The sequence below is a fragment of the Sphaerodactylus townsendi genome, linkage group LG12 (genome assembly GCF_021028975.2).
Source record: "Sphaerodactylus townsendi isolate TG3544 linkage group LG12, MPM_Stown_v2.3, whole genome shotgun sequence".
In the NCBI taxonomy this organism is placed as follows: Eukaryota; Metazoa; Chordata; class Lepidosauria; order Squamata; family Sphaerodactylidae; genus Sphaerodactylus; species Sphaerodactylus townsendi.
The window spans coordinates 46767295-46794316 of NC_059436.1; the positions used below are offsets into that span (position 1 = coordinate 46767295).

The window sequence follows — 27022 nt, forward strand, 5'->3', positions numbered from 1 at the left end:
ACCGGCGCAGCGGCTGCGTCCTTGCCACAGCCCCGCCCAGGAATGCCCCGCCCCAGGAATGCCTGGCCCCACCCCCGTTGTGCCCCGCCCAGCCCCATTGGCGCTACGCCACAGTTTGAATCCCACCACCATGGGAACCTGTTACTAAAATTTTTGGATCCCACCACTGGTATAGCCTGATCTTGTCAGATCACAGAAGAGAAGCAGGGTCGATCCTGGTTAGTATTTGGGTGGGCAATCGCCAGGGTTGTGATGCAGAGGCAGGCAACGGCAAACTGTCCCTGAATGTCTTTGGCCTTGAAAACCGCATGGGGTCATGTGACTTGATAGCATGCGCACAAACACACACACACACAAACACACAAAGGTGCTCATTCCTGGCTCTAAGGCCCAAACCACAGCTACTGCAGAGAATTATTTCATTAAAAAGCTCCGAGAAGGGGGCTTCCCAGAAAGGTAACAAAAGGTGATTGCATCTGAGTGGACACAAGTTCTCGCAGGGTGGAGGTTTCACCCATTGCCTGAGTCAGGTTGGGAGGAGACATTCAGAGTCTGCAAAAGCAATCACGCCTGCCTGGTTGCTTGATAGTAATTGGATTGTGTATTCCAGAAGACTTGACTTTGCTGATAAAATCACACTGATAGATCTAGGTTTTGCAAGCCCCTCTGGCAATGGATAGACATGCAGATGTTCCGTCGGTGAGGGAATCAGTCTCCCACCCAAAGTTTTTGACAGACAGCCTTGATGGTGCCTTCTCCAAAGCGTAGCATTGCCACCTCCTGAAACGGTTGTCAAAGTGAATTTAGCCAACATGGAATCAGACAGCAGACATCTGAGAGAGGGGGACCCTAGTAACAGCCATACGAGAAAGCACACATCTGAGATGACCCATCTGAGAAAGGGGGACCCTAGTAACAGCCATGGACCACTGAGCTTTTTGTTTACTTGGCAATTGAATATCATCAGATCGATCAATGTAACAATATGTGAGTCTTGTATTCTGAATTCCCAGCTTCCTTTTAAAAAAAAAATCTCTATCCCAAGGATCTTAAACCTTTTTCAGGGTGGTGGGCAAGACCCCAAAATGGCCACCACAGGAGATGAACACAAACCCAAAATGGCTGCCGTAGAAAGTGAAGCCAAATGCAGCATCTTCCTCTGCACTTTGCAAAAGTTTTGCTTGCCATCAGGATTTTTAGCTCTGGTTGCGAAATTTCTGTGATTTGTGAGAGGAATCTGGGGGGGGGGGGGGGAAGGACCTCAGCAGCAGTGATGGGATCCAAAAATTTTAGTAACAGGTTCCCATGGGGGTGGGATTCAAACAGTGGCGTAGCACCAATGGGGCTGGACGGGGCATGACGGGGGCGTGGCCGGGCATTCCGGGGGCGGGGCTGTGGCAAGGACACAGCCGCTGCGCCAGTCCTTGGGCGGGAAACAAATGCGCGCAGGCTGCCACGCACCTCCTGCTAGACTGCTCCAAGTTCTGCACGCTACTGCTGAGGAGCGGAGGAGGGGCGTAACTAAGACAAAAATCACGTGGCAAAATCACTAATTAGTAACCCCCTCTCGGCACACACAAATAATTAGTAACCTACTCTCGGGAACCTGTGAGAACCTGCTGGATCCCACCTCTGCTCAGCAGCCCTTTTTCTACACACAGTGGAACTGACCTCAGTAGTTGAGCACTAGAATTCTGGGAGATCTCCAGGTGTTACCCTCAAGGTGGCAACCCTACGTGTCAACCATGGTGAACACAGGAAGCTGCCTGGTTCAGAGTCAAGCCATTGACTAATATGACCTGTTGGACTTTGCATTATCACTCTGAGTGGGCACACAGTCCTCCTCCATTGGGAAGACCGCAAGCTCGGGAAAGGCGTAAAGTTGGGTGGTATAGGGAATGGGAAATGGGACTGCACAGTCATTAAGGAAAGCCTGAATGCTTAGCAGTCCTCCCTATAATGCCGTAGCTGTTCCTAGTATTTCAGCTGAGGAGAACCTGTACATTTAAATGAAGGCAGCAAACAAAACCCACACCTTACATCAGCCCCACACACTTTCTGACTAGCGTGGGGTGTGCCAGAAGAAGTACTAGTGGGCATCATGGGAAGTACCTGTGGGTACCATGTTGGTGACATCTGCTCTAGCCCCTCAGTTGCCTGTCCCCTTGTATCTCTGTAAATAAAGGAGCTAGAGCAGGGGTAGGGACCCTGCGGCTCTCCAGATGTTCAGGAACTACAATTCCCAGCAGCCCCTGTCAGCATGGCCAATTGGCCATGCTGGCAGGGGCTGATGGGAATTGTAGTTCCTGAACATCTGGAGAGCCGCAGGTTCCCTACCCCTGAGCTGGAGACTTAAGTGTTACCCTTACACATGTTGTGTTATATGGATATAACCGGTGATGGGATTCAGCAGGTTGGCACCACTTCAGCAGAAACAGTTGTTAAAATGTATTGTCAAAGGCTTTCACGGCCGGATTCAACTGGTTCTGGCGGGTTTTCCGGGCTGTGTGGCCGTGGTCTGGTGGATCTTGTTCCTAATGTTTCGCCTGCGTCTGTGGCTGGCATCTTCTCTGATACACCTCTGAAGATGCCCGCCACAGATGCAGGCGAAACGTTAGGAACAAGATCCACCAGAACCAGTTGTTAAAATGGTGCTTGTAAACAACCAGTTGTTAAATTATTTGAATCCCACCACTGGATGTAACAATATTTAATTGCTGATTTAAAAGCAAAAAGCACCTTCCCCTGCTGAAAGAGACAGAAACAGTCTTGGGGACAGGGGCTCTAAACCCAAACTTGCCACCCCCAAGGCAACCATTACTGGGATCTTTCCCAAAACTTTGCAACAAAGCACGTTTGAAAGAGACTGGAGCAAAACTGAGGAAACTCCAGGAGGTGCAGGAATGCACCATCATGTTGTAGGAAAGGAGGGGGGAAATTGCTTCTCAGCATCTTAGAACACGGGGTGACTATGCAGTGAAAACAGCAGGACTGCAGCCCCATGGTTCTGCATGCCGGACACTAATATGGCACTATTTTTACTGAACGAATGGCTCTCTGAAGGAGGAAAGCGAAATTATGAGCACATAAAATGATTGTTATCCTAGATTGCTCTTTAAATGCTGTTGTTGATCACGTACACATATGTATGCAAAGTACCAGCAAGACGGGCTTCAGTACTGCACGGTGGTCATCCTAGATCTTGCTTGCCTGCCTTTTGCAAAGCACGACGTAGAGCGGTGGGAATTAAACATTGTTAAATTACAGTGTGTTCAGCAATTCCCCGGGCTCTTAACCCAGCCTGTTTATTTATATCAGTCACATTGTCCAGTTTATTATAAAGCAAACACTCAGGCTTTTACCCAAAAAAATTTCTTTTGTACAAGTCATAGGGTAAATATGCGTGCAAAGGGCAAGATTTATGATCCCAGTCAACTTTAACACTCATTCCTGGTTGCTATAAACATCAGGGTAAAGTCCAGAGGGGAAGTCAAGAGAAATAATCATAAAAGATATCCATAACGTCAGTGTCGTAGTATTTAGGAAAACACTGGGGTTTTTTTCCAAGCGAAGGAAGTGAATTGTTCAAAAGCATTTAAATTGAGCAAGGAGCAAGGAGTCTTTCCAGATGGGTTGAAGGAGGCAGTGGTCCGCCCACTCTTGAAAAGACCATCGTTAGATCCTAGAGATCTGGCCAATTACCGCCCCGTCTCGAATCTTTCGTTTCTGGGGAAGGTAATTGAGAGAGTGGTGTTGGAGCAGCTTCAGGGTTTCCTGGATGAAACATCAGCTTTCTCGGAATTCCCTTCCAGTCCCGGGCTTCCGTGCTGGGCATGGGACGGAGAGCGGTTCTCATCAGCTGTCACAGATACGCCTCCGTATGCAACTTGACCGGGAGAGAGCGTGGATTCCGGCCAAGCTGCTGGTGTTGTTAGATCTCACCGCGAGCGCTTGTCAATGATGGCTTCGCACTCACGCACCTTTGGCTCCACCGGGCCTGTGCCAGCCTCTCGGGGTCCGGGCACTGTCGCCTTCAATGGATTGTCTGGATGCCTCCGGGGCGGAGTCAGCAAGTGTGGTGTGGGGACAAAAGCCTTCCCAGAGGTACCGCCCAGCTTCGGTAGTTGTGGTGTTAGCACTCAGGGGGCATTGTTGTCCCTACTGTTATTTAACATGCTATATGCGACCCTTGCTCGAAGTTGAGTAATGGAGCTTCTTTGGGCTGGTCTGCCATCAGTATGCTGGATGACACTCAGCTCATTCTGTCGATGGAGGCGGGGAGCTGCTCTCACCGCCCCTGCAGCTCTACAGCATTGTTTGGCAAGGCTGGTTAAGCTGGTTGGTTACAAACAGAGCAGGTTAAAACTTTAATCCATCGGCACGGAGATCCCTCCTGGCTTGGCCGGGGGGTGGAGATTGGGAATTCCTGTCAGCCGCCCGATTGTGGGAGGGGGTCAGCATTGGCTGCCCGACACTCCCTCCGGCCCACAGCACTGGGGGGGTCCACTCTGGATTAAAACGGCTCTTTTCAATGGAGACCCAGGTGGGCTCCATACAACCCGGGTTGTAGCTTTTTCTCCCATTCTCGACAGGCCCGACGGGCTGAACCGCTTCCTCTCCAACGCCTGACCTTAGCCACTGTGATCCATGCAGCACAATGTCACCTCCCAGGCTAGACTATTGTAACTTGTAACTCGGGCTTCACGCTGGCTCTTCCCACTTTATGCCTGGATTCGAAGCTAAAACTGGTCCAACATGCGGCGGCACGGTTGCTTACAGGCAGCGCCATCTGGGGATCATATCCAGCCTGTGCTGCGCCAGCTGCATTGGCTCCCAGTGGAGTTCCGAATCATTTTCAAGGTAAGTTGGTGTTGACCAACTTTAAGGCCTCAAGACAAGTGCCTTGGGGACCCCTCGTACTCTTCTGGGACCCAGACAATTACCCCCATATGTCCCGAAATGTTTCCTCTGGCGCTCAGCAGAGGGCCAATTTACCTGGAGATCCCTGGCCCCTCAATGATGCTGCTGGTTCTTTCCACTTTCGGCCAGGGGCCTTTACTGCTCTGGGCTCCTGCCTGGTGGGAACACCTCTACTCACTCAGCTGTCCGGGCCCTGTGGGACCTTGGAGGAGTTCCACAGAGGGCCTGCAAGACCTAATTGATTCGCACCGAGACCTCGGAGAGACCTAGCCAGCTGAGGGTGTCTTCCCTCTGCTTTCATCCTCCCCCCTGCTGTATAGGGTCCCTAACATCATCGGGACCCATCATTCTTCTTGGGAGGGTTGCATATGGGTTCGTGGGATACTGTTTTAGAATGAAAATTTTAAACTTTTATATGTTTATGTTTATATATGCTTTTATATTGTTCACCGCCCTGAGCCCTTTGGGGATAGGGCGGTATATTAAATCAAATAATAAATATAATAAATAAATAAATAAATAAATCTTAGGCCAAGGTTAGGGCTTGATTTCAGTCTTACATGATCCGCTTTGTTGGGGATCTGGGATTTGTTTGTTTTCTGCTAGGATTCCTATGGTTCATTGGTGCCTGATACTTATACTAAACAAGGGTACATACCTTAGATCTCTAAGCGGTTACAGCAGTCCGGTCATTGTGAATCTACACTCTCTTATCAGAGAATTCTAAATCTGGATTAAGCTGTGGTGTAATTCTCAGGGGTTTTGAGGATGCTAATTCATTTGCATCTGTATGCCTGGACATAAGTTATGGTAGTTAGTTTCTAGCCAGGATTTCTTTATCACTCTGTGCACAAGGAGGAGGGGAATGAGGCACAAATGAGCTTGGCAAAAAATCTGGTTCTAGTTGGAACCCCTGAACGCAGCCTACAAAATGATGATCATGAAAAATACAGAGACGTTACAAGCGGTCAGTTTTGCTGAAAAGAGAAAAGCAGTAATTCACCATCCCCCCCCCTTCCAAAGAAACAGATTCAACATCCATTGAAATGCTGCAGGAGTGAACAAGAACCAAAAAGCAGGAACAAGGGATAAGTATTGGATGGAGTCTGCAACCTGTGGCTCTCCAGATGTTCATGGACTACACTTCCCATCAGCCCCTTCTAGCATGGCCAATGGGCATGGCCTCATTTGGAATACTCATTTGGAATTTGGAATACAGACCAGTGGCCCATCTAGTCCAGCATCCTGTCTCCCATCCTGCCCACCAGTTATTGTAGAAGGCCAAGGTCTTCCCCTGATGTCACTTCCTAGCACCATATTCAAAGGTTTACTGCCCCAAAATGTGAAGGATCCCTTCAGGGTCCATTGGTAGTAGCCACTAAAAGATCTCTCCTCCATGAATTTGTCTAATCCTCTTTTAAGCCAACTATGCTTGCGACCATTACAACGTCCTCTAGCAGGAAATTTCACATTTTAATCGTTCTTTGGATAAAGAAGGAGTTCCTTTTCTCTGCTCTGAATCTATTGCTCGTCAACTTCATTGGGTGCCTCCAAATTTCACTACTTTGGAGAGGGAGAAAAAGTTATCCATCCCATGCATCATTTTATAAACATTTATCCTATCTTCCCTCAGGCATTTGTTTTCTCAAATGAAAGTCTCTTTTGCCTTCCCTCATAGGAAATGTGCTCCAGTTGGTCAATTATCTTTTCTATGTTTTTTCAGCTCTCCAGTGTCTTTTTTGAGAAATGGTTACCAGAATTATACAGAGTATACCAAGTGAGGCCATGTTACAATCCTATACAGGGGCATTATAACAGACAGTTTTCTTCTGAGCCCTTTTCTTAATAATCCTCAGCATGAAGTTTGCCGTTTTCACCACCGCCACACACTGAGTTGACTTTTTCATTGAGTTATCCACTTTTGGAAGTCCAAATATACAATGTCAACTGGATCACCAGGAGCAGCAGTGGCGTAGTGGTTAAGAGCAGGTGTACTCTAATCTGGAGGAACTGGGTTTGATTCCCCGCTCTGCCGCCAGCTCTGGAGGCTTATCTGGGGAATTCAGATTAGCCTGTACACTCCAACACATGCCAGCTGGGAGACCTTGGGCTAGTCACAGCAGGGGAAGGGTAAGGAGTTTGCAAACCCCTTTGAGTTTCCTATGGGAGAGAAGGGGGGGGGGGGATATAAATCCAACTCTTCTTCTACCTACAGGCTTATTTTCTTTCTCAAAGAATTTCAAAAGCTAGGTGAGGCAGAATTTGCCTTTACTGAAGCCATGCCAATTTTCTCTCAGCAGGCCTTGTTCCTCAGTATGCTTTATAATTGTATCTATCTAGACTTCACCCTCCAAAGCAACCATTTTCTCCATGGGAATGGCTCTCTGTAGTCTGGAGATCTGTTGTGATCCTAGGAGATCTCCATGCCGCAGCTAGAGATTGGCAACCCTACTGAGCAATTAGTGTGTGTCTGTTACAGTTGAATATGGTAAATTGACCATATTTACCTTGAAATTCATGGCATCTCTTATGTTCAAAAAATTTGCTATTTTACAATCCGTTATCAACAATTCAAAATAGAAAGAGACTGACCAGTAAAGACAGTGTAGAATTGATGGACAGAAGATAGGAAACTAGCTATCCTTTCACACAGATCTGCGGAAGGGCTATTTAATAAAAGGGACATCAAAGGTGCAAAAGAGGAGTCAGCTCTCAGTGCAAGAACAGGGGTTAAGAACTTAGCCTGTATCTCAACATAGAATGACCAGATGAATAAAATAAGTTGTGTGGTTTCAATAGTGCCTGAATCACTCTTTCCGTACATGGTACTCTCTGGAGTCTGGGAATCCCAAGCACATCAGGCCATATAGCTGAATATCTTTCTCTTACAACATCTGAGATCGCACAAAGCTTATGCTCTCACATGCAAGCCGAGATTCCCAGACTCAACCAGCAGCATTTCTTAGAGGCATACTGGCACTAATTTGTCAGGTGCAGACCAGGAAATAGAAAGAGAGCCAGTTTTAGAATGGTAAGAAAGGAAGTCAAAGCTGCAACAGAGGAGTCAGCTCTCAGTGCAAGAATGAGAGTTAAGAACTTAGCCTGAATCTCAGCACAGAATGACCAGAAGAATCAAATATGTTTGTACTGTTTCAATAGTGCCTGAATCACAAGGGCAGACTCTTTCTGCAGAGAGTAAAACAGATGGCATAGCATTACAGCGTGCGAGAGCATAAGCTATACACTGCCTTGGATTTTGTAAGAGGGAAAGATGATCTGGTATGCTTGAGATACCCAGACTCAACCGGCAGCATTTCTTAAGAGGCTTACAGGCACTAATTCATCAGAGACCAAGAAATAGTAAGCGCCTTTTTTAAGCATTGCACATTTTCAGCCAGATGTTGGTCAGGTAGTTTTATCCTGCAAGCAGAGCACAACTCAAGGCTTTGTGGCTGTGTGTCAGCTGCTGTATAATGGAGCCCAGTAACCACCCCTGCGTAAATTGCAGCCAGTGTTTTCAAAAGTGGGACTTCATCTGATTTGCACATTTGTTCAGCTCCACCATCCCCCCCCCCCGCTAATGTTAACCACTTAGGTGCTGCTCCCCTTTTATTCTCTCCCCCATTGCTACTACTATGGAGCAGCTGCTCGCTCCCTCCCTCCCCTTCGCCTGAGGTAACAGCGAACAGAACAGAAAAACGGAGGAGGGAGAGGGCGGGCCCTTTTCAGCGTGACTGAAGGCCCCTCCCACCAATCGCCGCGCTGCCATTTCCTGTCAGGGCTTCCGGGACCCAATAGAAAGCCCGAACTCCCCTTCTCCCCCTTCTTTGCCCTTTCTGTCCAATCTACAGAGAGCATTTTACCCTCTCCCTTTGAGCCGGTCGGGTTGCTCTCCCGCCCCCTTTTACGCTGTTGGCGTAGCGGGCGCAATCAGCGCAGTGCTGGCAGGGCCAGCGAGAGGGGAAGGTAAGAGAATCGCGCTGCAGCTGGGACGCCCCCCCCACACCCGCCCCAGTCCCAAAATGGGGGGCTCTCATCGCTCTGAGGGGCAGCTGGTCGTAAACTGGGGTGTGTGTGAGGGGGGGTTTCTCGAGGGTTTCAAAATGGAGCTTGTGGGAGGGGAAAGGATCGTTTTCAGCTTCGGGGAGCTGAGAACAGGGCTGGTTTATGGGTTGGGGAGGTTGCATTCAGTTGTGGAAAGAGTGGGTCTCTCTTGGGGGGCTGGGGATGTGTTTCCTGGGGAGGGGTTTCTTCTTCTTTTCCTTCCCAGGTGCAAACTTGGAGGGGGTGGAGGGTGTTTGGGGGGGGTGGTCTTGTGGGCCCCTTTAAATACTTCTGATGTTGCCCCATGCAACCCTTCCTGGGGAATCAGCCTCCTTGGGCCAAGGGAGGCTGACTCCCGAGTAAAGCCAGCCAGGCATGCAGTTGTGGCAGAGGCGCTCGAAGCAGGTTCTTCTGCGGTTCTGCTTCATCCAACTCGTCCTCCTGACCTTTCTTTCTTTGGCAGGTTTTTTTTTTTTATGTTTATATGACACGTGTACAGAGAGGAAGGAGGGGAACCAGCCAACAGAGGAGTCACTGGAATGCATAAGGTCCTGCCTGTGACATTTGCATGCATTGTGCAATTGTATGAGAGACTGGCGGGCTAGCAGCCGTAGTCGTAGGTGGTAAATAAGGTCAGGCTTCATGGAGGTGGTGAGGTGGGTTCTGGCCCAGTAAACCTCACTGAAACATTTCAGGTGCGGCGCAACCTCCCTTCTTGATTTGGCTACGAACGGAGTAATGTAACTATCGTGTTTGGTCCCGTCACGTTAACTCACTGTAAGTTTCTTGACGGAAATGTGGAGCATCTTTCTCCTATACCGGAATCCTGGGTTGGGTGGGGGCTGAAAGGGGTTTACTTCTATTAGTATATTTGCCCTTTAATATCCCAGCCTTGGGATCGGGCGCCCCCACTATTGTTTACTGGATATGTAATGCTGCTGTGTTCTATACAGTTTAGGTTATGGGTTTTAATTATTTATTTATTGTGTATTATTGTCGTACTTATCGTTTTGTTGTACACCGCCCAGAGCCCTTTGGGGGTGGGCAGTTCATTAAATCTAATCAATAATAATAATAATAATAATAATAATAATAATAATAATAATAATAATACCTACAGCCTTATTGTGGCATTACCCAATCTATTTGTTTTCAAATATCATGACACGTCTCCTCTTCTTGCTGTAGTAGGCTAGTGTTTTATCTTGGAGACCTATTTCTACTCTGCTATTATTTTATTTATTGATTTTATTTATGCCCTTACTTTGTCCCTGGTGGGGACTCGAAGCAACTTACATTGTTGTCCTGTCCTCCATTTTACCCTCACAACAGCCCTGTAAGGTCAGATAGCCTGTGTGAAGAGGTTGTTCAGGCCCAAAGTTACCGGCCAAGCTTGCATGGCAGAATGAGGATTTAAACTGGGTTTCCCTAGATCCTAGATTGACATGCTAGGGAGGTGCTGTAGGGAGCTCAATACCATGTACACAGCTATTCTTTCTTCTGATTCGCCATCACAGTGAGGTAGAATGTGACTAGCCCAAGATCATCTAACTAGTTTCATGGCTGAGCAGGGATCTGAGCCCAGTCTCTCTGGCTAGATATTCCATCTGCTCTGTTAGTTTTTCCTCTCTATTTGTAATGTGTGTTCTGGCATCTCTGCCGTAGTTTGACCTCTGTAGGGTTTCCAAGTGAAGGGTTAAAACAAGAGTGGTTTGATTGCAGCCTTGTGTGATCTATTTCTTGTTTTCATCAAAAATATTCCTCCTCAGCCAAGGAGGTAGATTGAATTTTTGAAACAGAAGTGAATGCTCTGGATCTCTTAGCTTACCTGTAATAAGTGATTTGGTTCCTGGGCCCCTTAGTGAAGGGGGGTGGGGAGTGAGCTGCCTCCAGTCTTGCTTAGGTTACCTTTTGCTGTGGTCCACTGGGGTGTTTGCAATTTTCAAAACAGTAGTTAACTTAAATCTTCGTTAAGAGCAGCTACCATACTGTCCAGCCTGCCTCCCGCTGACCCTGACATCCTCCATTCAGAGTCCAGGCCGCATCTGGCCCCATTACCACTGCGCCTGAGGCCGGCTGGATTTTCTGTAGCTTGCTTGTAATTTAGTGAATTAGGCAAGTCTCCACCTTATCCCCAGCTTCCTGGAGGAGGAGGGAGTCTGACGCGCTGAAGTACCATAACAAGGCTTCTTCCCACTGTCCCAGGAGGAAAATGGCACCCAGAGACAGCCATTCTCCGGGTGCCCCCCACAATGCCAGGGGGCAGGGCACAGGGGGTGGGGCTCCACCCCCCGAGCCCTGCCCCTATGCTTATAAAAGCAAAGGAGCTGTGCACGGTGCATTTCAGTTCCTTCTGCTCTCCCCAGAGGAGAGGGCAGAAGGGACTGCTGGCTAGGAGCCGGGAGGGGGGGGGCAAGGCCTGGGAAGCAGTGTCCTCGGGCTGCCTTTGCACCACCCATGTTGATGACAACAGGGGCAGGGCCAAGGGTGCCCAAAGATGATGAGGCAACAGGACTTCCTGGTCACGTGGGGGCCAATTTTGCCCCCCCACATGACCAAATTAGTGGCGCCTGGGGACAGAGGGTACCCCTGTCCTTAGGCAGATACACCACTGCACTGTCCTTTCTTATGCAAATTCTTTTGGGAATGAGTGGGAGGGGGGATTGTTTGGGTGAGCAAATGTTTCAAGATATATATGGGGCGGTGTGAGAGACAGAGCCTTCAGCTCTGGCTTTTTGAACCCCGGGTCCTGACACAGGTCAATAAAGCTCTTGAAATATTCCCAAGTCTCGATTATTGACTGGAGTAACAGACCCTTACACATACTGACTAGAATCAAGGCTCACCTTAGCCTGATCTAGAATTTCAGCAAGCCAGTATGCGCTAGATCAGTGGTGGCGAACCTTTGGCACTCCAGATGTCATGGACTACAATTCCCATCAGCCTCTACCAGCATGGCCGATTGGCCTTGCTGGCAGGGACTGATGGGAATTGTAGTCCATAACATCTGGAGTGCCAAAGGTTCGCCACCGCGGCGCTAGATGTTTTACCCAGAGTTGGCCAGTGGTCCGCTCAGTCTGCATCTTGGAACGGGAGACCAGAAGTAAAGGAGAAAGGTAGTCTATGTTTCCTCTAGTTTATCCCCATGATCGCTACCTTCTCCTGCCTTTTGTACAAACAGCACAGAATTGCACCAAGAGAATTATGAGAGTCAAACGTGGATGGTAAAGCTTAGCTGAAGAACTTTCTGAGGTTTGGCTCTCTCCTTGTCCATCAATCTCCACCCTTGGACGCAGTGTCCTACTAAATGCATTCTCCTTCTTTGCACCACTAAACGGAGCTATCGGTCTGTGCTCCCCCCATATTATTCCCTAAGTGAAGGTCTGAAGTCCTTACAGTGTTGGAGGAAGGAGTGTTGGAGGAAGGAGGAAGCACGAGGATTTGTAGAAACTGCTGGAGGATTCGGTCCTAAACTCTTGAAGCATCCAGTTGGAAGACAAACTGTTTTGGCTTGTGGGAAGGAGAGACAAAGGAGAGCGTACAGTTGGCATTTGGCCTGAGGATCTGATTTGAGGAAAATCTTGGCTCTGTGCTCTGAGCTTAAAACTAGGACGAAGTTTGCTGCACGGGAAATTCGAGGAGTTAAGGCTGGTGACTGGGCAGCATGGTTGAATACAGAAGTCCCCAAGCTTTTTGAGTCTGTGGGCACCTTTGGGATTCTGCCATAAAAGGTCAAACCAACCACAAAAGGGCCGCCACAAGAGGTAAGGCCAAGCACAAAATGTCAGGGAGTGGATTCATGCGCAACTCTCATAGTAACTCTTCATTTCCGGCAGAAACTCAGTTCGAAAGGATGCCTTTTAAAACGAACTAGTGTTTTAAAATATTTTTTTCTTGCATACGCACAGTGCACCCTCAGTCATATAGTAAAGATGCTCGGGTTGTAGCGGCCGTTCCTGCTGGCGGTGCTTTGTTGAAATTCTGCACAGCAAATCAGATCTTCAGTGGCCAGTCCCCCCTCCCCTTACCCTGCCCACTTTCTAAAATTCTTGTGGACATCTGGAAAGGTGTTTGAAGGCACCCTGGCTCCCATGAGCACCATGTTGGGGATCCTTGGGTGAGCAAAACAGAGTGTTGCCGAGATCAACTTACTGTTGGGGTGGAGGGCCAAGAAGGGAACTGAGGGAGCGTGGAAGCCAGCTGGGAAAAACATGGCTTAGGGAACCACTGTTCGAATTGTGCCCAGAAGAAAGAACTTATTGCTTGAGAGGCTCACTGGGGTGAGATGACAGGATAGGAAGCCAAGTAAAATGACTGTGTGGGAAATATTCATTAGTTAATGGAAATTGGGATGTTTCATGGGTGTTTCATGGAAATTGGGATGTTTCATGTTTGGAGAAGGAAGGAATAAGGAATGTTTGAGATGCTAGTCCGACTCAGAGTTGGTAGCTTCCTTTAACTGTTAAGACTTCGAGCTTGTTGCATGAGGGGTGCAGCTGAAGGGGTGGTTCTGAACTTCAGGATCATTCCTTGAAGAGTGCGGGAGAGGAAGTGAGCCTATCAAGAAACATGACAGACCAAGTCCTGAGAATCCATTTCGTGTGTTTATTTTTGCCATCAGCAGACTCATCCCTTGTACTTGCTTTCCAGTCAATAATTTCTAACCAGGATCTGCTTTGCTAAACCTGACTGTTTACCTGCTGTAAGTCACTGAGAATTAACAACTGAGTCAAATCCAGAGGTTTAAGAACACCGATTAAAGGCAGGTTTAAGGCTGGATGAAGGCTGTCTGGTTATAAAATTGGGGTGTTTAATTTATAGCTTTTAATGTGGTAAACTGCTGCTCAGGTTTTAGGTTTTTAATGATTTTAGTGTTTATGCTGTTGATTTGCTGTCCGATTCAACAGCCATACTGTGAGCCGCCTTGAGCCCTTCGGGGATAAGGCGGCCTATAAGTCTAATAAAATAAATAAATAAATAAATTATAATACAGCTTTGGAGGACCTTGAGCAAACTCCTGTACCTGCTGGTTGTGGTGGGTTTTCCGGGCTGTGTGGCCGTGGTCTGGTAGATCTTGTTCCTAACATTTCTCCTGCATCTGTGGCTGGCATCTTCAGAAGTGTATCACTGAGAGAAGTCTGTTACACACTGTGTCCAGTATCCCTCTGCGATACATCTCTGAAGATGCCAGCCACAGATGCAGGCAAAACATTAGGAACAAGATCTACCAGACCACGGCCACACAGCCCAGAAAACCCACCACAACCAGTTGAATCCGGCCGTGAAAGCCTTCGACAATCCTGCACCTGCCTTCTCCCTTGACATGCTTCTGAGGTGGCCGAGTACTTCTTGAAGCTGGCTGAAAATCGCAAGAGAAAGGCCACAAACTGAATTTTACCAAAAGCTTGTTAGCGTATACATGAGTGTAGAGAAATAGAACATGATGGTCCTTTTTGATGCGTGATGTGTCTTATTGATGTGTCATATTGATGTGTATTGAAAATTATATAAAAATATTTTTTCAGGGTTGTACATCTTGATTGTTTCAAGAGGACTGCGGTAGCCGTTGCTATGTACAGGAAAGAATGATGTTTGGGGTGGGAGGAAGATAACCTGCATTGGTGCTTAGATCAGAATGAGATAAGACTTGAGCGTTTGTCTATAATTAGATGGGGCTGGGTACAGAGGGAGGAGCTTCACGCTGTCTCTGCCTAACCACCTTGCTTCCTTCCTTAGGCTGACAAGAAACCTGTGATAGCCACAGCAGAAGCAGCAACGGCTTTTCTGCGTTTGAAGCTTTGCACAAGGGGAGGAGGCTGAAACTGTGAAGCTTAGACTGTGCCACACGCCAGCTCAGAAAGAAGACGGCAATGCTTTCGAGAGGGGCCCTGCAAGAAACCGATCACTTCCACCTGTAATCAAAACAGCTCCTGCTGGTCTGGAGTTCAGATTCCCACCCTCTCCTGTTCCCCTCCCTTGGAGATGAACCAGAGGCTCGATCTTTCCTCCTCCTTGCCTGAAATCTCCATCAGCAATGATACTATAGCCAGATCCGACCACCAAAGAGAGAAGGAGATTTTTCCCTTTAAAGCTAGGCTTCTATTGCAACTGAACTAGGATTCATCCTTTATTTTTTTTTAAATTGGATCAACTGTGGGCTTTTAGGTTTCATTTGACATTTTGAAACATCATTATTGTTTCCATTTGTTGTCATAGCTGCTGCTGCTGTTGGTTTTCTTGGATAAAAATTGGATTTATAAAAAAATATTGGTTCTTGTTCAAGTCTGCCAATGGCTTTTTTGATGAAGAAGAAGAAGTTCAAATTTCAAACCAGCTTCACTCTGGAGGAGCTGACTGCTGTCCCTTTCGTGAATGGCGTTCTGTTCTGCAAAATTAGATTGCTGGATGGAGGAGATTTTGCAACTCTGTCTTCGAGGTAAGAAATCGTTTGGGCAGTGCTGTTCTCTGCCTCTTCTTTACCGGATATATGTCGCTCTGAGCAGGTTGTGTATGACTAGAACTTTTCCTTTTCTTCCGTTGTTACATACGGCTGCCCCCTCTTTTTTTTGATGTAAAACTGTGGGAAGAGATACTCCGCTGTGTGTAGTCCCCAGATTCTTCTGGGAGTTGAGCTGATGCTCTTCCCTAGAAACTGCATACTTGGCATTGCCATCCTAAGCAGAGATAACCTTTAAGTGATCTAGAGCACCTTCCCTACTCAAGTCGCCCATATAGTAATGAGAAACTCCGTAGAGTAATGAGAAACTCCCTACTCGAGTCGCCCATATAGTAATGAGAAATGGGGAAGCTGCTTTGCTGTGTTGCATGAAAGCAGTGCAGACTCTTGTGGCACTTAAAAGCTTAACACACGTTCCGGCATAAGAGCTCTTGAATGAAAACTCACTTTGTTACATGTGTGAAGTGTTAGTTATGGGTTCAGCCCTCCATGGCGACTGAGAAGAGGGGATGTTCTAAAAGAGGCCAGAAGATCCAGCAATTCAAGAAACAGTTTAATGTTATTGAACCCTCATACAGACAGCAGCTTGGTTTCAACAGAAGCAATGCGTGTCCCACCCTGCTTGGATCATTTATGCTTTTGACTGGGTTATTTCTTTGTGGTCTGCATAGTAAATTATGATCTGCATCTATCTTTGGATGGCTTGACCTTCTGGTATCGTTTTGCAGTCATCTTCCCCACCCTTATGTCTGTTAGCATATGTGCATGGAAATCTATTATAAATGCATGCTCATTTATCAATATAAATGAAGGGAGGTGACTGCAGAGTGAGGCTCAAAGGCCCAGAGATCCAAGGAACAGATGTTATGAGCACAAGATCCAGTTAGAGTGGGAGTGGATCGCTCCTAACTGCCGATGAATTGCTGAAGTCAAAGGAATGGGGTACGCCGATCGCTGAAGAGGGACAATCCCTTTCTGTAAAGTGCTTCCTGATTCTTGTTAAGACCAAGAAGTTTCCTGTGCAGTTTTGACACTCTTCAGTCTGTTCTCTTGCAGCTGCCTCCCATCCCTCCCTTTTGTTTGTACCTGTTTGCATCACCTGTAGTGAAGGGAGTTGCCTCTGTGCCAGTCACGAAAGCTGGGAAACTATGCAACCCAACGACAGTGTAAGAGTCTGTGCATAGGGTGCTGTGTGGTTTCCGGGCTGTATGGCCGTGTTCTAGCAGCATTCTCTCCTGACGTTTCGCCTGCATCTGTGGCTGGCATCTTCAGAGGATACAGCCCGGAAACCACACAGCACCCCAGTGATTCTGGCCGTGAAAGCCTTCGACAATAGTCTGTGCATACTCGGGCAGGCCCCCAAAATATGCAGGAAAAGATTAGTCAAGTCAGTCAAAAGAGAGACTTTTCTCCCCACCATCATGGCTTCTGAGCTGATAGTTCTCCAGAAGGCATGGTGTCAATTAAAGGAGAGGGGAAATCAACCTAGTCAAGGCCTTGAGGGGTTATGGGGTCCTGGAGGGAAACATTTTTGAGGTGGGTAGACGATTTCCAAACTATTCTGCAGTTCCTTGCAGGCCTCTGACTTGTGCATGTATGTGTATTAGATAAGCCATATGTTAACTCTTTAAGGTGCACAAGCCCCTTTACTGTAACAATGAGAGCAAATTCACTGAGATCTAATTAGGGAAGTCATCTGTTTGCCAAACTTTATCATGCACTGTTTAGCTGTGATCCTCTGTTTTTGCTCCTCTTCCAACTTTATGAATTACTGCATAGTAAATAATGTACTGCATCTATCTTTACATTAGTTTTGGAATGGCTTATAATAAAATATTTAAAAAATCACCAATCATATGCAGTTTATCCTTTGTTCATAAAAAAGAGGCGAAAAGGTTGCAGAAGAAAGATGAGCAGGACAGGTTCTGAAAAGTTATTTTTTGTCATTGTAATTATAATCTTTTCTGTGCTTCTCCTTGCTTTAATGAAGAGACTGTCCCGTCTGTCAGCGTCTGCTAATCATGTTTTGTTGGTTTTGTTGACTGTGTGCACATTGATTATTGCCTAGCACCATGCCAGCGCGAATTCCAAAGCAACTCATGACTTGCTTGTGAGCCGTCTTGTTCCAGATGATTCTGGAATCTTCTTGTGTTGGGACACAAGTATGTGGATCTGAATAAAGGGACAGAATTTGATTGGGAGTGACACTGACTTTGTTAGACTGTGAATTTTGTGGCATGGAATCTTCTTATGCTGCTACTGTCATCGATATTCTGTTTTTCTAGAGCAGAGGTCTTCAAACTATGGCCCCCCAGATGTTCAGGAACTACAATTCCCATCAGCCTCTGCCAGCATGGCCAAGTAGCAGGGCTGATGGGAATTGTAGTTCCTGAACATCTGGAGGGCCATAGTTTGAAGACCCCTGTTCTAGAGGTTGGACATATCTTCCTTTGCAGGGGTCTGCAACCTGCGGATCTCCAGATGTTCATGGACATTTGTAGTCCATGAACACCTGGAGAGCCGCAGGTTGCAGACCCCTGCTTTAGAGCCTAGAGAAGCTTTAATTTAATGCCTGCGGTCTTCAGAGGTGTTGCTTATCACTACAGCTGTGTGTTTCCCTTTTCCCTCCTCCCATTTAATTTGCCCCAAAGCTTCAGGTGAAAGCAGCTTATCCGAGGAATTTGAACTTTGTGGAAGCTTGGGAAGAGGAAGGAACTAATCCCTCCAGTACTTACATTGGCTCGAAAGTGGCACTCGGGTCCGCTCCTTGTTGAACTTGGATATAGAAGCACCGGGGTTCGCCTGCGTTGGTGGTGGCTGCTAACTCTGTGTGGCTGCTTTTTTAAAAAAAATTGCTGGCTGACGTTCAGGAGCCCTATCTGCATGAGAAGGTTGCAGATCGCTGACATGTTCCAGCAGGGAAACTGCCTCTGATTTAAGCCAAATGCATGCATTTCCCCCCTCTTCCTCTCGCCACAGGCTTGGTCGCTCATAATCCAGTAAAGTGGAAAGCTGGCAGTAGGGTTTGCAGCCTAGTTGCCCACCCACCCCTGGGCAGCCGACCCCAGCTGAAAGCACATGGCAACATGTTCCCTTTTCCTTGAACTCTGGTATTTTATCAGCTGGGCTCTCTTCTATCCCAGCCTCTTTGAAAGCTGGAGCGAGCTGCAAATGTCACCCCCCCAGATAGTTGCTGTGAAAACATTCCCCAGTTCTTCCTTGTCGTCCTGTTCAGGCCAGTTGGAACATATGAAGAGTTGGGGGGTTGGGAGGAGGCTGTGGGATTTGTCCTTTCCTGCTTTTCATGTTTATATGCAAATTCCCTCACTTCCCTCTAGCCAGTAGTGTTGTTGTGTTCCATCGCTGCATTAGATTAAATAAGATTGACTGTGCACGTAAAGATAAAAGTCTTAAGAGTAGGTTTAGGCCTCTGTGAAGTTGTACTGTAATCCAGGTATATGCAGCCACACATAATGCTGCAAGCAGCTACAGGCTAACTATGTGTGCAGCATAGGTCATCATGGGAGTAGCATAAAGAGACATGTGTTTAAATCCCTACAGAATGATGAGGTTTTCTGAGTGACCTTAAACCAGTCACCCCCAGGTTTGTTTTAAAGGGAAGTAGTGAGGAAAAAACTGTGTGTGTAACCCTGAACTTGTTGCTGGGAGGTCCATAAACAGCAGCGGCGTAGAGGTTAAGAGCAGGTGCACTCTAATCTGGAGGAACCGGGTTTGATTCCCCGCTGTGCCACCTGAGCTGTGGAGGCTTATCTGGGGAATTCAGATTAGCCTGTGCACTCCAACACATGCCGGCTAGGTGACCTTGGGCTAGTCACAGTTCTTCAGAGCTCTCTCAGCCCCACCCACCTCACAGGGTGTTTGTTGTGAGGGGGGAAGGGAAAGGAGCAGCGGTGGGATTCAGCAGGTTCGCACCACTTCGGGAGAACCGGTTGTTAAAATGGAGCTTGTGAACAACCAGTTGTTAAATTATTTGAATCCCACCACCAAAACCAGTTGTTAAATTATTTGAATCCCACCACTGGAAAGGAGTTTGTAAGCCCCTTTGAGTCTCCTACAGGAGAGAAAGGGGGGATATAAATCCAACTCTTCTTCTTCCTCTTCCTCTTCCTCCTCTTCTTCCTCTTCCTCTTCCTCCTCCTCCAAATAAAACTACCTGAACATTTGTTCAAGTTGTGTAGATTGATGAGACCTCATTCTCACGGCATCACTTTTTAAAAATCCCCGTTTGAATGAGATTCCAAGAACATAGAAAATAATGATATAAAAAGTTATTAAAAATTATCTGTAGATTCAACACAGTGAAAGTTGTATTTCTGTGGGACTTCTTGATTTACCACTATGTTTTTCCCCCAAGCGACTTTGAGGGGCTCATCACTATAACTCTCACTTTATAGACCGAGAATTGAGTGAGTGAGTGATCTGGAGTGAACCATCTCAGTCATTGGCTGAGAGAAGAAATCTGACTTCAGGCCTATTGCTTGCATAGATATATCTGATGCTGCAGGATAGCTTTCACTGAACCAGTTGTAACCCCCAGCCTTGACTCTTTCCTTCTGAAAGATATTGAGAATTAAGTGCTTAAGATAAGGAGTAAAAGTTGTAAAGGGTAGTTTCTTTTCCTTTTTTTAAGGGTTATGTGACTACCATGTGAACATCCTGGCTTCAAATGTCTTCCCTGAGCAGTTATCTTCAATCCTTTGAGAGTGGGGCCTACCAGGGCCTGCGCGCCTCTGTTATGCCTCAAGACCCCTCCCAGAACGCCTACCCCTGAACTGGCACACATGCCTGGTGCATTGACAGGCACAAGACACGCTCCCTGTCCCCTTGGTGCTACGCCACTGGGGCCTATCTTTTAACCTCAATCACCAACATGGAACTTGGCTTTAATTTGGTATGACTCAGAACATTTGCACTGTGCAGAAACTACTAATTTTTCTTTCCTTCTAGTGAGCCCTGGGACTCGTAGTGGGCTGGTGGTAAATCGTGTAGAACTCTTAAAACCTCCCACCAAACCACAGTTCTCAGGATTAAGGTCCGCAAGAGACCTGACAGTGGTGTAATCTTTTGTAGTGTATTTATACCCTTCTTAAAAAAATTAGGTATCCTGGCAGATGATTTGTCAAAGCTTTGGACAAACTCATTTATGGGTTTCCTGATGGGCTGTTTGCAGACCAGCGTTCTAGAGAGAGTGGCATGTATCAAATCCCAGTATAGTAGGTTTTGCTGTTGGCCCTGTTCTCCGGCCCCCACTCCTTTCCTTCTCTTCAGACACCCTGAAAGTAAACAGTCAGCAAATACTGATAACTACTAGTATGTACTTTCCTTGGGCTTGTTTCTGTTTCTGAAAATGTACAGCCACTGAGTTATGTGGGTATGTTTGGAGGAGGTGTAAAAGAATTTCAGAACCCATGGCATAAGACTGAGCGTGTACATTTTTCCTTTTAGATTTGGCTGTTTAAAATATAGTACAAGGAGAGGGTCTCCAAGGAAGTTCAGGAAAGGAAGCAATTTAGAACCCCCCACCCCTGGATTCTATCAGGGATTTTAAGATAAACACACACATACACGCAAGACACACACAGACCTTGAATCTTTTAATTGATGGTTGAGTGCCCTCTGTGTTGCATGTCTACTGGAGCATGTTCAGTCCCCATCAGAATTTTCAACAAAACCTTCAGTCATATTTTTCAGCATAATTCAGGTGTTCCCTGACTATTTTGAAACACCTTTTTTTAATGAGAGACTTAGTTCTGCTTTCATGATTGTGGCAGGCAGGCGGCGGTCATTTCACAATTGGTAGATACAGAGAGGTTAGAGAAGAAGAAGAAGAGTTTGGATTCATATCCCCCCTTTCTCTCCTGCAGGAGACTCAAAGGGGCTTACAATCTCCTTACCTTTCCCCCCTCACAACAAACACCTTGTGAGGTAGGTGGGGCTGAGAGAGCTCCGAGAAGCTGTTCCTAGCCCAAGGTCACACAGCTGGTGTGTGTGGGAGTGTACAAGCTAATCTGAATTCCCCAGATAAGCCTCCACAGCTCAGGCGGCAGAGCTGGGAATCAAACCCTGTTCCTCCAGATTAGATACACGAGCTCTTAACCTCCTACGCCACTGCTGCTCCAGATTTTACCATCCCATTTAGTATAAAAATTGGAATAACCTGGCCAATTCTAGATAGGCATCAAAAAGAATACATGAAATAATGGACAGAGCACTTTTTCCATGTCAAGAACCACACTGGGAACCGAGCATGAGAAATTTAGAAGGGATTGTAATTTATTCATATGCTCTATCTGTATTTCCTTTGGCTTTAAGTATTTGCAAAGGTTCCTATCTGCCTTCTGTACATTGCTTTCATTTACAGTATTCTACAATTGCTGGTCCTGTGCTGTTTTAAAAGCCAAGCAAAGTGTGTTCATTCTTTCTTTTAAAAATATCCTAGAAAAATAGTTATTAGCACTTCAAAATGAGCCTTTGCTAAAATCTGAAACGGTCAGCTGTGTATGCATGGCACATCTTAATGTTGATGTGTGTTCTTGCATGGCATTCCCCCACTCTCTGAGGTTTGACATCTTTAATACTTTGGTGGAGAGACCTGACTCTTTGGAGAGGGGAGAAGATTCCCAATTTACTGATGGATTGGAGCACCTTCCTTATGAGGAGAGGCTGGAGCGTTTAGGACTCTTTAGTTTGGAGAGGAGATCTGAGCGGGGATATGACTGAAGTCTCTAAAATTATGCATGGAGTAGAAAATGTTGACAGAGAATTTTTTCTCTCTTTCTCACAATACTAGAACCAGGGGGCATACATTGAAAATGCTGGGGGGAAGAATTAGGACCAATAAAAGGAAACACTTCTTCACGCAACACATGATTGGTGTTTGGAATATGCTGCCACAGGAGGTGGTGATGGCCACTAACCTGGATAGCTTTCAAAGGGGCTTGGACAGATTTGTGGAGGAGAAGTCGATCTATGGCTACCAATCTTTATCCTCCTTGATCTGAGATTGTGAATGCCTTAGCAGACCAGGTGCTCGGCGGCAGCAGCAGCAGCAGCAGCAGAAGGCCATTGCTTTCCCATCCTGCATGTGAGCTCCCCAAGGCATCTGGTGGGCCACTGCAAGTACCAGAGTGCTGGACTAGATGGACTCTGGTCTGTTCCAGCAGGCTCTTTCTTATGTTCTTAATTTGTGAAATGTTGGAGGGTATGAACTAAACTAAAAAGGTGGTCTAAAAATACTGTCGTTTTTAACTTTCTCCTTTTTCTCCTGCAATTTCTGTTAACTGGGGCAGGAACAAAAAAAACCTCTTTGCTTGGTGGGAAGCTTGCGCAAAAGGCATTAAGATTTTAACACTGTCAGGAATTTGAAACATCCCGGAGACTTCAAGTCTGGTGAGCACTTCCAGTTGGTTTAGGTTTCTGGATTCTCAGAAATGTGCCCTTTTGCACACTCCCAGAGAGCTGCATTTGAGGTACTGACTCTTATCCTGAAAGTTGGTTGAAGGGCTGCTTTGCCTGTCTGTCATTGAATTCGTATCAGAGGTCCGTGACGGGGTTCAGTCCCGTGGCAGGGCTGCAAGCTATCGTGCGGTGGTCATCTTATCACTCCCCTGCTGTTTGTGTTCAGGGAAGGAGCTCCTTGGCGGACTTCCCAAATGCTGACAGACGGGTTTAGTTTGCCATCGCAGGAGAAATATCTGCGGTTCCACTGCTTATTCTGTTCTTTCCCAACCTTTACAAGGTGTCGTTTTGCAATCAGAAAACCAACACTGGCCTTCTGTTTATCGCAACATATCACGCTGCAAGGATATCGGTCTAAATCCCTGTATATCAGTAACTATCGAGTGGGGAAGGGATTGAAGTCTTGTGACTCAAAAGTAATGGTTCCTGGTTGAGATGCCACGATTCCTTCAACTATGAAGTTTGTAACTGCCATGTTTGCACTTTAAGGTTAAAATGGCCAGGGCAGGTCAAAGCGCTATCTGGACGTGTCCGAGTCTGGAATTTGAATTTACCTTTGTTTATTAGGAATGGGGGAAGAATGATTGGTTTTGAAAAACTGCAAGAAACAGTGTGTAGTGCAGTTGTGGCGAACCTATGGCACGGGTGCCAGAGGTGGCACTCAGAGCCCTCTTTGTAGGCACACGAGCTGTTGCCCCAGTTTGGGCACTCGGCAGGGCATAGCGCCAAGGGGCGAGGGGTACGACGCATTGGCTTATTGCCTCACGGGGAGTGCGGGAGGCTGGACATTCCGCATTCCAGGTCAGGGTGGGGACGGAAAAGGCACAGGGCGACACCTGCCCCAGGTGCAAGTTTCCGTCAGCTCTGCCCCTGGCACTCAGTCTCTAAAAGGTTCGCCATCACTGGTGTAGTGTTACTATCACACATTGTATCGGTTCTTTGAATATATATCTTAGTTGCAGTACTTCTATCTGAAGGCCTTTTTAAATTACTGGCTTTTGAAGCGGTAAACCTGCATCTGCTCCTTTTGTGGTAGCCAGCCATCCCATCTCAACGGTGGATTCCGCACGGGCCCCTACAGTGGTGTCCCACCGGCATATATAATGCCGGTGGAGCCCCGGGGCCCTTCGCATGCTGAGGTGCAACTGGCCCCAGAGCGGCTGCAGCCCATGAGGGCGCCTCCGCATGGAAGCACCTCCATTTTCTTTACCCACACTTACCTTTTCTTTACCCACACTTACCCAGGGGTCGAAGGGCAGTGTAGGTGTGCTTCCCTGTCCCTGAGGAGCTCCGCAGGGAGAGAAGATAAGTGAGGGGGGAAATGAAGGCGCTGAAAAGTGGTGCCGGCAGGGAAACGCTGTTTCCCCAAAACCTCACTCATTGAGCAAGGGGGAGCATGGCGCTGTCTTGTTGTGGAGGCGGTAGCCGTGCGAACAGTGCCCCTGGAACAGTGTTTTAACCATTCTGGAGTGCTGTTTTTGGCCTGTGCGGACTCTGCCAAAGAGGTGCTTCCGTTGGTGTTTCAGGCTCTATTCATGATCTGTTTTTTTGCTTTGGTTTCATGATGTGCAGACAGTGACCAAAACAGAGGAAAATGTTGTATATTTTTAACTATGATTCTGTAGGGCAGAAATAGTGTGATCCCCTTCCATGGCACATGATTTACCTTTGCTACCACCATCTCCACTTTCAAGGTACTGATGATGCTTCTTCATCTCTGGCTTAGGTCAGTAGACTAGCTGTACTCTGCCATATGTGAGGGAATTGCTGTTGTGTAGACCAACTGAACTGGATGGTCTCTGAACTGGTTCCCTTGGGGTTCTTTGGTTTATCAGAGAAGTGATCTCTGTATTAAGTGGAAGAGAAAGCTGCTGACTCGGGATTTTTATTCCTTGATCAAGCACCATGGAAGTAAAAGGTCATTTTCTTCACACACTGTACTACATTAAAATTTGTCCCTGGGAAAATGAAACAGAACAAGCAGCGCAATGTGGCTGGTTGCCCTTTGGCGCAAGGTCGGGCCTCTGGGTGGTTTTCCCCTCTTTCCCCCCTTTTGCTGGGTTTCTCCACTGAAATGCCACCCAGTCTGCAAACTAGTGGCCAAGTGCAGCGCATTAGCTGGATAAGTTGGTGGCCTTCTAGTATTCGGCTAACAGCGCAGCTTTCCGAGTGGAACATTCAATGCGGTGTGCCGCAGGGGGATCCTATCAGAGGTGGGATCCAGCAGGTTCTCACAGGTTCCCGAGAGTAGGTTACTAATTGTGTGTGCCGAGAGGGGGTTACTAATTGGTGATTTTGCCACGTGATTTTTGCCTTAGTTACGCCCCTCTCCTCAGCAGTAGCATGCAGAACTTGAAGCAGGAGCAGGAGGTGCACCGGCGTGTGTGGCAGCCTGCGCCTGTGTGCATTTGTTCTTCGCCCAAGGACTGGCGCAGCGGCTGCGTCCTTGCCACAGCCCCGCCCAGGAATGCCCAGCCCTTCGGCCGCGTAGCTCCCAGCCCAGCCCCATTGGCACGAAGCCACAGTTTGAATCCCACCACCATGGGAACCTGTTACTAAAATTTTTGGATCCCACCACTGGATCCTATCCCCAGTGCAATTTAACATCTACATGCGTCCCCTTGCTCAGCTGCTGCGGAGTTTTGGGCTGATTTGTTATCAGTATGTGGATGACACTCAACTCATTCTGTTGATGGAAGGCGGGCCGGTCTCTGCCCCTACGGCTCCTTCACTGTTTGGAGGCAGTAGCTGGTGGGTTGAGGCTAAGCAGGTTAAAACTAAATCCATCAAAGACAGAGGTCCTTCGGGCGGATCGCAAAGGGAGAGCTGCAGGATTTCAGGCGCTGTTGTTTGAGGGTGACTCCCTTTCAGTGACCTCCTCTGTCCGAAACTGGGGGTCTACCTGGATTCGTCTCTATCCACAGAGACCCAGGTGGCCTATATGGCTCGAGTGGCATTTTATCATCTACGCCAAGCATGGTGGCTGGCCCCTTATCTCTCCTTATCGATCTAGCCTCAGTGATCCATGCCACGGCCACCTCCAGCCTAGACTACTGTAACTCGCTCTATGCCAGGAACTCTGGTATTCAGATGTTCATATTCTACTTCTACCAGCATGGCCAATTGGCCATGCTGACAGAGGCTGATGGGAATTGTAGTTCCTGAACATCTGGAGAGCCGCAGGTTCCCTACCCCTGCTCTATGCGGACCTTCCCTTACGACTGATCCAGAAATTGAAATTGGTCCAGCACGCGGCGGACGGTTGCTCGCGCGCGGGGGGGGGGGGGATCTACATTGCATCATATCTCCCCCATTCTGCGCCTCTTGCACTGGTTACCAATTGAATATCGGGTGACCTTCAAGGTGTTAATACTTACCTTTAAGGCTCTCCACAGCCTGGGGCCCTCATACCTCAGGGACCGTCTTTCCCCCTATGTCCCCCCATGCGCTCAGCAGAGACCAATTTGCTGTTGGTCCCTGGCCCCTCTATGATGTGGCTGGCCTCCACCCAGGGCATGGCCTTTAGTGCCTTGGCCCCAGCCTGGTGGAACACTCTGCCTCCGACCATCTGGGCCCTGTGGGACCTTGGGCAGTTCTGGGGGGCCTGAAAACAGAGTTGTTTCCCCAGGCCTTTGGGGGAGTCAGCCGCTGATGTCTGTGCCATTCCCTATACCAAGGGTGTCAAATTCATGGCCCTCCAGATGTTCATGAACTACAATTCCCATCAGTCCCTCCCAATACGAGCATTGGCTATATTGGCTAGGGCTGATGGGAATTGTAGTTCATGAACATCTGGAGGGCCGCGAATTTGACACCTGTGCCCGATACGATGATAAGATGGGCCGCCCCCGCGAAATTTAGGTAGAGCTTGCCATCTGAGATGTTTTTCGCTGTTAGGTTTGTGCTTTTAAATTTTGTGATGCTTTGTAATGTTTTATTGTTGATTGTCCACTGCCCAGAGCCCTTCGGGGGTGAGGGGCGGTATATAAAACGTGATACAGTCATACCTTGGGCTTCGTCGGTAATCCATCTGGTGACGCTCGGCGAAACTCGAGCCTACGCCGTATGCGCCAATGGCGGGGCAAATTTACGCAAACGGCGTAATTTACGCAAACGGCGTAA

At 47.5% G+C, this 27022-nt stretch overlaps 1 protein-coding gene across 1 annotated transcript in view; it reads left to right on the forward strand.

Moving 5' to 3' along the window:
* Window positions 1–9611: 9611 nt before the first annotated feature.
* Window positions 9612–27022, forward strand: part of FAM102A (family with sequence similarity 102 member A) — a 75268-nt gene continuing 57857 nt past the window's right edge. The window contains 2 exon segments of the mRNA XM_048513085.1: window positions 9612–9741; window positions 14701–15400. Coding sequence (XP_048369042.1) covers window positions 15255–15400 — 146 coding nt within the window. The 5' untranslated portion in view covers window positions 9612–9741; window positions 14701–15254.